This window comes from Dama dama, chromosome 9 (genome assembly GCF_033118175.1).
Source record: "Dama dama isolate Ldn47 chromosome 9, ASM3311817v1, whole genome shotgun sequence".
In the NCBI taxonomy this organism is placed as follows: Eukaryota; Metazoa; Chordata; class Mammalia; order Artiodactyla; family Cervidae; genus Dama; species Dama dama.
The window spans coordinates 16,738,069-16,750,474 of NC_083689.1; the positions used below are offsets into that span (position 1 = coordinate 16,738,069).

At 44.7% G+C, this 12,406-nt stretch overlaps 1 protein-coding gene and 1 pseudogene across 4 annotated transcripts in view; one reads left to right on the forward strand and one right to left on the reverse strand.

The window, feature by feature from the left end:
- LOC133061906 (zinc finger protein 709-like) overlaps nucleotides 1–8,553 on the reverse strand; it is a 26,224-nt gene extending 17,671 nt beyond the window's left edge. For 2 of the 4 annotated variants that reach the window (XR_009694059.1, XM_061150214.1), the window contains exons 1-3: nucleotides 8,439–8,553; nucleotides 4,871–4,987; nucleotides 274–400 (exon numbers count right to left, since the gene is read on the reverse strand). Coding sequence is in view for 3 of the 4 variants with exons in the window: in XM_061150214.1 (XP_061006197.1) it covers nucleotides 274–400; nucleotides 4,871–4,915 (172 nt within the window). In the remaining variant the exon portion in view is untranslated. Of the gene's footprint in view, nucleotides 1–273; nucleotides 401–525; nucleotides 1,345–4,870; nucleotides 4,988–8,438 lie in introns of those variants that run through there. The other 2 variants (XM_061150216.1, XM_061150217.1) reach the window with 2 other exon arrangements.
- On the forward strand, nucleotides 8,372–11,947 carry LOC133062741 (transcription factor E2F3-like; annotated as a pseudogene).
- The last annotated feature ends 459 nt before the right edge of the window (nucleotides 11,948–12,406 follow it).

The window sequence follows — 12,406 nt, forward strand, 5'->3', positions numbered from 1 at the left end:
ATAATGAACTCTGACACTGCCCAGTTTCTTTTTTTTCTTTTCACCTCCCTGTACATTTTGTGGGATCTTAGTTCCTTGACCAGGGATTGAACCAGGGCCACGGCAGTGAAAGTGCTGATACTTAACCTCTGGACTGCCAGGGAATTCCTTTTTTTTTACCCCCTACTTTCTTTCAGTGTCCTCCCTTTCCACATTCCACATCTCTGAACAGCACAGATGGATAAGAAACACTTGCTCTCTAATTGACAAAGGGAAGGAATTCTTCATTCTTACCTACTGAGACTACATTCCTGAAGTTTTCCCGCATCACATCTCTGTAGAGTTTCCTCTGTGAGGAATCCAGTAAAACCCACTCATCCAGGGTGAAGTTTACAGCCACATCCTCAAAGGCCAATGAGTCCTAAAACACCCAAAATATGTACACAGTAAGATGCACTAGATACCCACACTCCATTTATAGGAGGGTGATGTACTATTTTGTTGTTTATAAAGAGTTATTCTATGACTTGATCATGAAAAACTTACTCTCTACATTTCCTCAATAATTTGACAGGATCAGGAAGAAATGAAACCATTTACACATCATTTCTTTGGTCACAGTGTCACTCATATCACGATCACGGCAGAGCCAGAGAATGTAGGGAAACATTAGAAATCCTATGCAGATGAAATAAATACCATTTTAGGAACCATTTAGTTCTTGTGAAAAAATTCTTTCATATTCTTCCTTATGGTCTACCATTTACAGTACCCCATGGGGCAGAGGATCCAGACTGCATGAGGTTTCAATGAATAAAAATGCAGCAAAAAACTGGATGGTATTTTCTAGTCCTATCACCTAACATCAATGCCCAGGTAGCCTGCAGAACTCAAACTTTTAACAAAGCCCAGCCGCCCATACTGTCCCAAGGTCCTCCAGGTATTTAGAAGAAATCACATGCAGTTGCCTGAATATAAACACTCTTCTGCAGAGGCACTGCCTTTAAGTTGTGTAATAATTATCACAGAGTCTGTTTTTCCTTTTTTTCTGTAAAAAAACTTGATGCATGTAGGAAGCAATTTCAAACTTAGACCTCACATATGGAGAAGAAGCAATGACACATTAAGGACATTCCTGGTTCCTAAATTATATTTTTTTAAAAAAGTGATATTCCAATACAGGGTTTATGAATACTGGTGGTTCACTATTTAGGAATCCGCCTGCCAACGCAGGAGTGCTATTCACTCAGTCGTGTCTGACTTTTGCGACCCCTTGGACTGTAGCCCACCACATTCCTCTGTCCATGGAATTCTCCAGGCAAGAATACTGGAGTGGGTTGCCACTTCCGTCTCCAGGGTTCCTTACCGACCCAGGGATTGAACCCACATCTCCTGCATTGCAGGCAGACTCTTTAGTGTCTCAGCTACCAGGGAAGCCCCCAGGGCAAGAGACAAAAGTTCAATCCCTGGTCAGAGAAGATCTCACACGCCCCAGGGCAACTAAGCCCGTGGGCCACAACTACTGAGCCTGTGTTCTAGAGTCCCGTGCTCTCTGCAACAAGAGAACTAACCACCACAGCAAGAAGCCACAGAGAAAACCTGTGCGCAGAGCGAAAATCCAGTAAGTTAATAAAATAAGAAATCTAGACTACAGAATTCCTATACTCAGGTGCCTCAGGGCTGCTTCCAGCCAAATTTTAGAACATACAGGGCAATTATGTGCTGGAAAATCTCTTTTTCATCACACTCTTTAACAGTACACCCTGAACCTTACTGCCCTTAAGTAATAGATTACGAGCTACAGTTTACAAGAGAGTTCACCAATGTCCATAATACTCTGATGGTGAATTTTCTCATAATTATAAAAGATATAAGACTTTCATCACTGGCTTCCTTCAAAAGGACATGAAGTCTCCATCCTGCAATTTCAGGAATAAGTGTTTCCCAAGCAGCCTCTACAGCCACTGCCAGAATGAAAATCTAGTCTGGGATTTGTGAATTTAGAAGTTATGATTCTCCATGTCACAAGAAGAGAATAAAAAACTTGAAATAAACAAGTCCTCCCAGAGTCATGAAAGCACTGATTCAAAGGGCAAACTGGTGTCCTGAAAATGGAAAAGAGAAAAGAAAAGACTTTAAAAAAATGCCCCAAATATTCTGTTCTTAGGGCCTGTTACCAAAAACTTGTTTCACCAGAGTCTCACATAAAGACAGAAAAAATATAGAACACAATATCCATGACCCTCACATGACCTTCTTTAACAGAAGACTTAGATACATATGATGAAAATAACTGAAGAAGAGAGACAAAAATAAGTAATAACAGGTAAGATTTTCCTAATACTAATGATGAAGAATCTCAGTTGAACAAGAAAAATGAAAACACCTAAAATGGAGATGAAAGTGTATTATAATCAAATAGAGGGAAAAACAAACAAACAAAAAACAAAGGCAAAGAGACTATACTGTCTGAAGGTAGAAATATACTTTTGATATAGAGAAAAAATGACTAGAATCAACTTGGAGTTCTTTTCAGGAAAACAAAAAAATACAAGCAAGAACCAAATGGACTGAAGTATTTAAAGACCAACAGACACACAGAGGTTAGAAGGAAACTGACAAAACGATAAAAAGGTCCATTCTCCAAAGACGTGTCTTTCACATGTACATACATAGCAACAAAGCGGCAAACTATATAAGGCAAGAGATGAAAAATGCAGGGAGGACTCCTGGGCATATATATCTGGAGAAAAACATGATCAGAAAAGATACATGTGCCCCAATGTTCACTGCAGCACTGTTTAACAACAGCCAAGACATGGAAGCAACCTAAATGTTCATTGACAGAGGAACAGATAAAGAAGATGTGGTACATACATACAATGGAATATTACTCAGCCATTAAAAAGAATGAAATACTGCCATCTGCAGCAACATGGATGGACCTAGAGAGTGTCATACTGAGTGAAGTCAGACAGAGGAGAAATATCTTATGATATCCCTTACATGTGTAATCTAAAAAGAGATGATAGAAATGAACTTACTTATAGAACAGAAACAGACTCTCAGAATGAGTTTATGGTTGAGGGTGGGAGGAGGAGACAGAGAGTTAGGAATGGAACATGAACACACTGTTACATTTAAAATGGATAACCAACAAAGACCTACTGTACAGCACATAAAACTCTGCTCAATGTTATGTAGCAGCCTGGATGGGAGGTGAGTTTAGAAGAGAATAGGTACATGTATATGTATGACTCAGCCCCTTCCTTGTTCACCTGAAACTATCACAACATTGTTAATTGGCTATATCCCAGTACAAAATAAAAAACTAAAAAAAAAGAAAAAAAAAAAAAAAAAAGAACTGAACAGCACCATGAAACAACTCAATTTAATTGGAATCTAAGAAATGATCAATGCAATGAAAGCAAAATTGACATTCTTTTCAAATACACATGGAACATTCAACAAGACAGAACACTTTCTGAACCATAAAACTAACTTAAGGGGCTTCCCTGATGGTCTAGTGGTTGAGAAACCACCTGCCAATGAAGAGGACGCAGGTTTGATCCCTGGTACAGGAAGATCCCACATGATGACAGGGGCAACTCAGCCTGTGCACCACCATAACTAACTAAAACTCACCCACACCTACAGCCTGAGCTCCACAAGAGAAGACACCGCAATGAGGAGCCTGCACGCCGCAACTGGAGAGTAGCCCCTGCTCACCACAAGTAGAGAAAGTCCATGCTGCAAGGAAGGCCCAGCACAGCCAAAAATAAATAACTAATATTAAAAGAAAAAAATTACCTTAACAAATCTGAAAGAACAAAAATCACATAAACTATGTTCTTAGAACTCAAAGGCATTCCTCTAGCAATCAATACAAGCAAGAGTTGGAAACTCCCCTAACACACAGAGATTCAACAACATATCTCTAAACAATAAATGGGATGAAAGAAGTCTCAAGAGAAATTAAAATTTACGTTGAGCTAAACTGTGGGATGCTGCAAAAGCAGTATCTACAGAGAAAATTACGCCATCATCAAATACATTCAGGAGAAACAAAGATCTGTAAACAATAATGCAAGCATTTATCTTAGGGAACAACAAAGAGAAGAGCATAAAATCACAAAGAAAGCAGAATAAATTATAAAAATCAGAAAGGAAATTAATATAATTGAAGGAGAAAAAAATTTAAGCCAGATCTTTGACAAGATTAATAACACTGACAAACATCTAGTCAATAGGACTACAAGGGTAGATATAAATTATTAGTATCAGAAAGGAACAGAGAGGGAAATGAAAATTTAAAAGGATTTTGTAAAATCCAGCACTCACTTATAATCACAAATAAGTAACAGAGTGAATATCTACTCCTGTTGAAAGAAGATATTCATGAATCCTATAGGTAAAAGCAAATATTTATTCTCTAGGACATAATTGGGCTTCCCAGGTGGCTCAGATGGTAAAAAATATCAGCCAGCCAATGCAGGAGATGTGGGTTCAATCCTGGGGTCAGGAAGATTCCCCTGGAAAAGGAAATGGTTACCCTCTCCAATATTCTTGCCTAGGGAATCCCATGGACAGAAGAGCCTGGTGGGCTACAGTCTCAAACAGCTGGACACAACTGAGTGACTAACACTTACTTTCTACAGTTCTAGGACAATTATCTCTGTGAAACAACTGAAAGTTTCTCCAATAATAGATAATTGGAGTTCCCAAGACTGAAAGAAAATCAATTGTTTTCCTATAGATCCACAGTGAACTTGGACAAGGAAGGAAAGGCAATTCAAACAAAATCTTTTAAACAAATACGGATGGAAATAATGGATATTCACAAAAACACACAAACAAAACAAGTGTAGACACAGGACTTAATATATCTCACCAAAAAACCCTGAAAACATATCACGGATCCAAATGTAAAATGCATAAGTGGGACTTCCCTCGTGGTCCAGTGACTAAGACTTCATGTTCCCAAATGCAGAGGGCTCAAATTCAATTCCTGGTCAGGGAAGAGGATTCCACATGTCAAAACTAAGACTTGGCACAGCCAAATAATATGTAAAGAAATGAGAAAATGTTTTTTAAGATGCAAAAGAAACAAACTTCTGGAACATATCATAGGATGAAATCTAGGTCACCTTGGGTTTGGTGATGAATTTTCAAATATAACAACAACAAACACAAGGTCTGTAAAAGAAAAAAAGTAGAATTTCACACCATTAAAATAAAAAAAAACAAGTCTCTCCTATGGAGGTGATATATGTGCACATATAGCTGATTCACGTTGTTATACGGCAGAATTGTAACATTGAAAAGCAATTATGAAAGTGAAAGGGTAGTCACTCAAGTGAGTCCAACTCTTTGTGACCCCATGGACTGTAGCATTCCAGGCTCCTCTGTCCATGGAATTCTCTAGGCAAGAATACTGGAGAGCATTGCCATTTCCTACTCCAAGGGATCTTCCTGACCCAGGGATTGAACCTGGGTCCCCTGCATTGGCAGGTGGGTTCTTTACCACTGAGCCACCAGCGATGCCCTGAGATGGGTATTTGGTACCCTTTCCATGGAAGACAGGAGATTTCTTTCAAAACAAAATATACTCTTACTATGTACGGGTAATAGATGGAGAAACAGTGGAAACAGTGTCAGACTTTATTTTTTGGGGGCTCCAAAATCACTGCAGATGGTGATTGCAGCCATGAAATTAAAAGACGCTTTACTCCTTGGAAGGAAAGTTATGACCAACCTAGACAGCATATTAAAAAGCAGAGACATTACTTAGCCAATAAAAATCTGTCTGGTCAAGGCTATGGTTTTCCCGGTGGTCATGTATGGATGTGAGAATTGGACTGTGAAGAAAGCTGAGCACCGAAAAATTGATGCTTTTGAACTGTGGTGTTGGAGAAGACTCTTGAGAGTCCCTTGGACTGCAAGGAGATCCAACCAGTCCATCCTAAAGGAGATCAGTCCTGGGTGTCATTGAAAGGACTGATGCTGAAGCTGCAACTCCAATACTTTAGCCACCTCATGTGAAGAGTTGACTCATTGGAAAAGACCCTGATGCTGGGAGGGATTGGGGGCAGGAGGAGAAAGGGACGACAGAGGATGAGATGGCTGGATGGCATCACCGACTCGATGGGCATGAGTTTTAGTAAACTCCGGGAGTTTGTGATGGACAGGGAGGCCTGGCGTGCTGCGATTCATGGGGTCCCAAAGAGTCGGACACGACTGAGCGACTGAACTGAACTGAACTGAACTGAACTGACGTATATTAAGACCCACAGTCACACTGTTATTTGTCCAAATAAGGTAGACTCATAGTCACGCAGAACCCACACATAAATACCTGAAGGGCTTTATTCACAATTGTCATGAATTGAGGTAAGCAAGATATCTTGCAAGAGTCAAATAATCAGCGGTATATCCACATGATGAAATTGTTGTTGGATTGCTCAGTCGTGTCGGACTCTTCGTGACCCCATGGACTGCAGCACACCAGACTTCCCTGTCCTTCACCATCTCCTCCTCAGTCGTCCCCTTCTCCTCCCGCCTTCAATCTTTGGCAGGTGGATTCTTTACCACTGAGCCACCAGGGAAGAAATCAAGCTATGAAAACACACCAAGAAAGCTCAAAAGTATATTGCTAACTGAAAGAAGTCAATATGACAAAGCTATACTGCATGATTCCAAGTATATGAGTGCCTTCAAGTACTTTCCCTTGAAGGCTCCAAGGGGGCCTTAGTCTGACAACACTGACCTCAGGCTCTGCTCTCCATTTAAAAGGCTTTCTACCACCACTGAAATTTTAAGTATACAAACCCTGTCTGCCTAATTCAGGAAAATCACTCAAATCCAATGTTTATGTGGAAATGAGAGAAGAAAATTACAAGTAACTTTTACTACTCCACCCAGAAAACCCCAAGTATCTATTCCTTTCAGAATAGATATTGAAAATATATATCAATTAATATTTCCAGGGCAAGTTTATTTTCTACGTAATTAATCATACTTGAATACTTTTAGCTGCAAGTCTAAATCCTATAATGCCATTTGAAATCAACCAATAGTACAGTCCAAAATAAACCACCATACTCATTCAGGGAATAAAAAATAGTCAAACAAAAATTCTTCACAAATGGAATGTAATATAATTTATTCCCCCCTGAAATTAACCTCTCTTAGCACTTACCAGGTTCTATTAATTAAATACATTTCACACTACTGAAAAAAAAAAGAAACTTAAATTAAGGAGTAAATCTTTTGAAGGGGAGTAACATAGTGACTGGCAGGGCAGATCCAGAAAAGTTTTCAAAAAATCCTCTAGGTAGGCTAACCCGGTGGCTCAGTGGTAAAGACAGGAGACATGGGTTCCATTCCTATTCCGGGACGATTCCACATGCGAGGGAGCTACTAAGACAGTGCTCTTGAGACCGGAGCCAACTACTGAGCTCACCTGCCCTGGGACCCCTGCTCCGAGGCGGCAGGGGTGACCACTGCAGTGAGAAGCTCGAGCAATGCAGCCAAGAAAGGCCCCCGCTTTCCGCGACTGGAGAAGGGTCCGCGCAGAGGCAAAGGCCCAGCACAGCCAAAAATAAATAAATAGATTAATTTAAAAAAAATCCTCCACGAAAGAACTTCTTCTAGGATATCTGTTCTCAGTTAAATTAAAAAAAAAAAAAAATCGGGAACGGAAAGGATTTCATACAACCTACTTCCCAGTGGTTATTTTCGCGGCTTGCCGCTCAGGTAAAATATCCACAGACCGCCCCCCTCCGCCCCGCCCCTTGCAAATATGCCATCCACGACTCCGCGCCAAGACTGTGCAAACAGGATGAAGAGTTAGAACATTGCTTGTGTTTAAAGGCACCGCAGAGACAAACAGCTGATAAGTAATTTGAATCGGAGAGGAGAAATCGACTTTGAGAATAAAGGGAGCGATCTGGAAATTTAATGATTCACTGCCAGTCCTACATAGCTGCTCTAGACGGCTAAGGTGTTCAGTTTTGAGTCCACTTCCCAAATATTCAGAAAACGCAGAGCAAGCCCGGCGCTCCCGCTCTCCTTCCTGCAGAAAAGATGGTCTGGGACCCCTCAGACAACAGCTAATCCCACGACAGAACCCTGGACAAGTCCCGATTGTCCCCTGAAGACCGTGCACGTGGTCAGCGCACAATCTAGGGGAGAAGAGGGGCTGCAGGCGCAGAGCCAGCGGGCAGAGACTCCGCGGCGGAAGTTCCTTCCGGAAGTGACAAGATTGGACGCCCGGGGACCCGGCTGCCGGCCAACAACCCCGCTGAGAACCCGAGGAGACTGAGATCCGAGCGGAGCCCCAGACAACGCGTATCTGCGCACTCCGGGGGTGAACACGAGGGGCCAGGTCAAAATGGCGGGTTTCCGCCGATCCCCACTAGTCCCACCGCGGCGTCCGATGCCCTGGTCAGCACACTCACCATTTCCAGGTCTCCTGGGACTGTCTGAGTCCCTCCCAGAGACAACCACCAGAGCGAAGATGCAGGAGAAGGACCAGGCCAGGGAACCACACAGAACACGAAACCTGCGCAATGCGAAAAAGAAAGGAAGTCCACGTAGCGGGACATCGCCCCGCCCACCTGCCTCAGCGTCCTCCTGGTTGGACGGATCCCAAAGCCCCGCCCCTTGTGCCTAAGTGACAACTTGCAGGAGGTGAGGTGGGATCAGACCCCCGAGCCAGTCACTTTCGCTGCGCTGTTGTTGTGCTTAGTCACTCAGTCGTGTCCGACTCTTTGCGACCCCATGATACAAGACTTTTTACTGGCTAAGACTGCTTTTAGTGTCTTCTGCAGCTCCTCCTGCACTGGGATTCCTGACTCAGTTTGAAGAAGGAGCAAACACAAATAAGAGGATGGGCCAGGCCAGACCTGCCAGGAAAAAGGTTTTTGAGTCCACCAGGGGTCAAGGGCTTGGTGTAAGGCTATGTGGCCAGGCATGGAATGTGCTTCCTTTTAAGAAAAGCAGACACTTAAATGTGAACTCCCCTCTGCAGTAAAGGGGCCTGGTGCATTTTCATCTTTGGTCCTTGACTGTTCTGAGCCTTCTACCCATCCCTGCACCACCCCCACTCATTAGGTACTTAAGCTGAAGAATCTTAGAGCACTTGGCTCTCTGTTAGGAGGTCTGAATCACTCAACCTTTGCTGGTGCCAATGTTGCAGGAGAAACCAATTCGGACTCCATGTTAAAACTGTTTCTTTGACTTGCTTTTCATTGCTTTTGTTATTATAGTCATACATAATGACAAGCCCTTGACCCCTGGTGGACTCAAAAACCTTGTTCCTGACAGGTCTGGCCTGAGCCATCCTCATATCTGTACTTGCTCTTTCTTCAAACTGATACATAAGCTTCTCTGATGGCTCAGTTGGTAAACAGTCTGCCTGCATTGTCAGAGACCCAGGTTTGATCCTTGGGTGGGGAAGATCCCCTGGAGAAGGAAATGGCAACCAACTCCAGTATTCTTGCTTGGAGAATTCCATGGACAGAGGAGCCTGGTTGGCTGCAGTCCATGGGGTGACAAAGAGTTGGACACTGAGTGACTAACACTTTCACTTTCAATGACCTGCCTCAGAGGACCCTGCCAAAGGGCGTTTGTTCAGATCACAGGGAGATAATCTGACTCTGCCCCTTGTGAAAAGAAGAGATTGATACATCTTTTCTGAAGGCTAGCCATTCCCTGAGATGTTTTGCAAGACTGATGGCCCTTTTTGCTTTACTTCCTCATTGCCTCTCTTGCTCTATTCTGACCTTTTGTTGTTTTTTTTTTTTGAAATTTTAATTGGAGGATAATTGCTTTACAGTATTGTGCTGGTTTCTGCCATACATCAACATGAATCAGCCACAGGTATACATATGTGCCCTCCCTCTTGAACCTTCCTCCCATCTCTCACCCCCATCTCACCCCTCTAGGTTGTCACAGGACACTGGATTGAGCTCCCTGTATCACACAGCAAATTCCCACTGGCCATCTATTTTACATATTGTTGTTCAGTTACTAAATCGTGTCCAACTCTTTGTGAACCCATTGGCTGCAGCACAGCCAGGCTTCCCTGTCCTTCACTATCTCTGGGAGTTTGCTCAAACTCATGTTCATTGAATCAGTGATGCCACCCAACCATCTCATCCTTTGTCACCCCCTTCTCCTCTTGCCCTCACTTTTTCCCAGCACCGGGATCTTTTCCAATGAGTCCAATCTTTGCATCAGGTGGCCAAAGTATTGGAGCTTCAGCTTCAGCATCAGTCCTTCCAGTGAATATTCAGGGTTGATTTCCTTTAGGATTGACTGGTTTCATCTCTTTGCTGTCCAAGGGACTCTCAAGAGGCTTCTTCAGCGGGCCGGGCTGTGGGCTGTCTGGGGGTGAGGGGCTCCTGGGCTGGCGGCCGGCCTGGGCGCATCCCTGCGGTGGCAGCGGCGGTGCCCGGGTGGCCTGAGCGCCTGAGCCTTTCTCACCGGCTGGGGCCTGCCCCTGACCCGCCTCTCCCCTTGCCCCTTCCTTCCCCCGCCCTGTCTCCCGCGGCACACCCCACCGCAACGGAGGGCGGGGCAGCCGTGTTCCCGTCCCGCCTCTGGGGTCTGTCCCTCTCCCCCGGACTCGCCGGTGACGTTTCGCACACGTGCGTGGAGGACGCGCTTGTGACTGGGGAGGAGGCGGCGGCGGGGGCGGCGGGAGGAGGCGCTGGAGCGGGAGAGGGGGCACCCACTTCATCCTGCTCGCCGGCTCCCTGGCCTGAGGCCGTCCCGGCGTCCTCGCACCCGCCCCCAGCGCGGCCACCCTCCCTCTCCTCTCCCCAGGACCCCTGTCCCGCTCCGCGGGCGCCGGTCCTCGCCCGGCGCAGCAGGTCCGCTCGGCCCTCCAGGCCACCTCTCCAGCCGGCACCTCCCACCTCCCCGCCGGAGCCAGGCTGGTTTCGAAAACGCCCTTACAGCAGCCGGCACAGCGCAGGCTGGAGCTAGAAGAAAGCGGTCAGCAGTACTCTCACATGGTTAAAAAACCCCCAAGGGCCAAGGAAGAGCTGCACTCCTTAGTCCAGGTAGCCCCCAAACTCCAAAATCTCCCTCAGCAAAAACACGGTATGAGACATCCCTTGGTCTGCTCACCAAGGAGTTCATTCAACTACTGAGGCAATCACCTGATGGGGTCTCAGATTTGAACAAGGCAGCAGAGGTGCTGAAGGTGCGAAAGAGAAGGATTTATGACACCACCAACGTCCTGGAAGGCATCCACCTCATTAAGAAGTCTAAAAACAACATGCAGTGGATGGGCTGCGGTCTATCTGAGGACAGGGGCATACTGGCCCAGTGTCAAGGCCTGTCACAAGTGACCGAGCTCAGTCAGGAAGAGAAGAAATTAGATGAACTGATCCAAAGCTGCACCCTGGACTTCAAACTGTTAAACGAGGATTCAGAGAATCAAAGGTTAACTTATGTTACATATCAAGATATTTGAAAAATTAGTGGCCTTAAAGACCAAACTGTTAATAGTCGTGAAAGCCCCTCCAGAAACATGACTTGAAGTGCCTGACCCAATAGAGAGCCTATAAATACATTTGGCAAGTACCCAAGGATGCATTGAGGTTTATTTGTGTCCAGAAGAGCCTGAAACATGCAGTCCAATGAAAGCAAACAACCAGGACCACAAAGGGACTATCCCTAAGCCCACTTCCAAAGACTTGGCCTCAACCAACTCAGGACATAGTGATTGCTTGATATCTACGACAAACCTTTCTCCTCTGGCCTCCCCGGCCAACCTTTTACAGCAGACTGAGGACCAAATTCCTTCCAACCTAGAAGGACCATTTGTGAACTTACTGCCTCCCTTGCTCCAAGAAGACTATCTCCTAAGCCTCAGGGAGGAAGAAGGCACCAACGATCTCTTTGATGCTTACTATTTGAAAAGCTTCTGCTGGTGGAAGACTTTATGTGTAGTTGATTATCCTTTGTCTGAACTCCCTTTATAAACCAATACTTTTTTATTATGAAACCAGAACATGTGTCATGCAGCAATATCCCTCCTTTCTTCCTCCAAGATAGTATCTTGAAGTAACTACAGACTTCAGAACAAAGCTGACATTTTAATGAATTCAACAACAACAACAAAACTGCCTTATCAACGCACAGTTACAGGCTCCCTTGGGAAAGCCCTGCCTTGCCCCAGGCTCCAAAATCTCCTGGATGAGTCAGCAAGTGAGAAAATGTGCAATCAGGTGCCTCTCACCTGTCCTCTGCCTCCCTCCGGCCCTCCCTCCTGTGGACTTGCTGTGTCTGAGGGATGATGGGCTGTAGAGTGGGGTCTGGCCACCTGGCCCATTCAAAAACAGCAATTTTCCTTAATAGCATTTCAAGTCGTGCCTTCTCCGCAGAATGCATGTCTTTGGGGTCTGCTAATTTG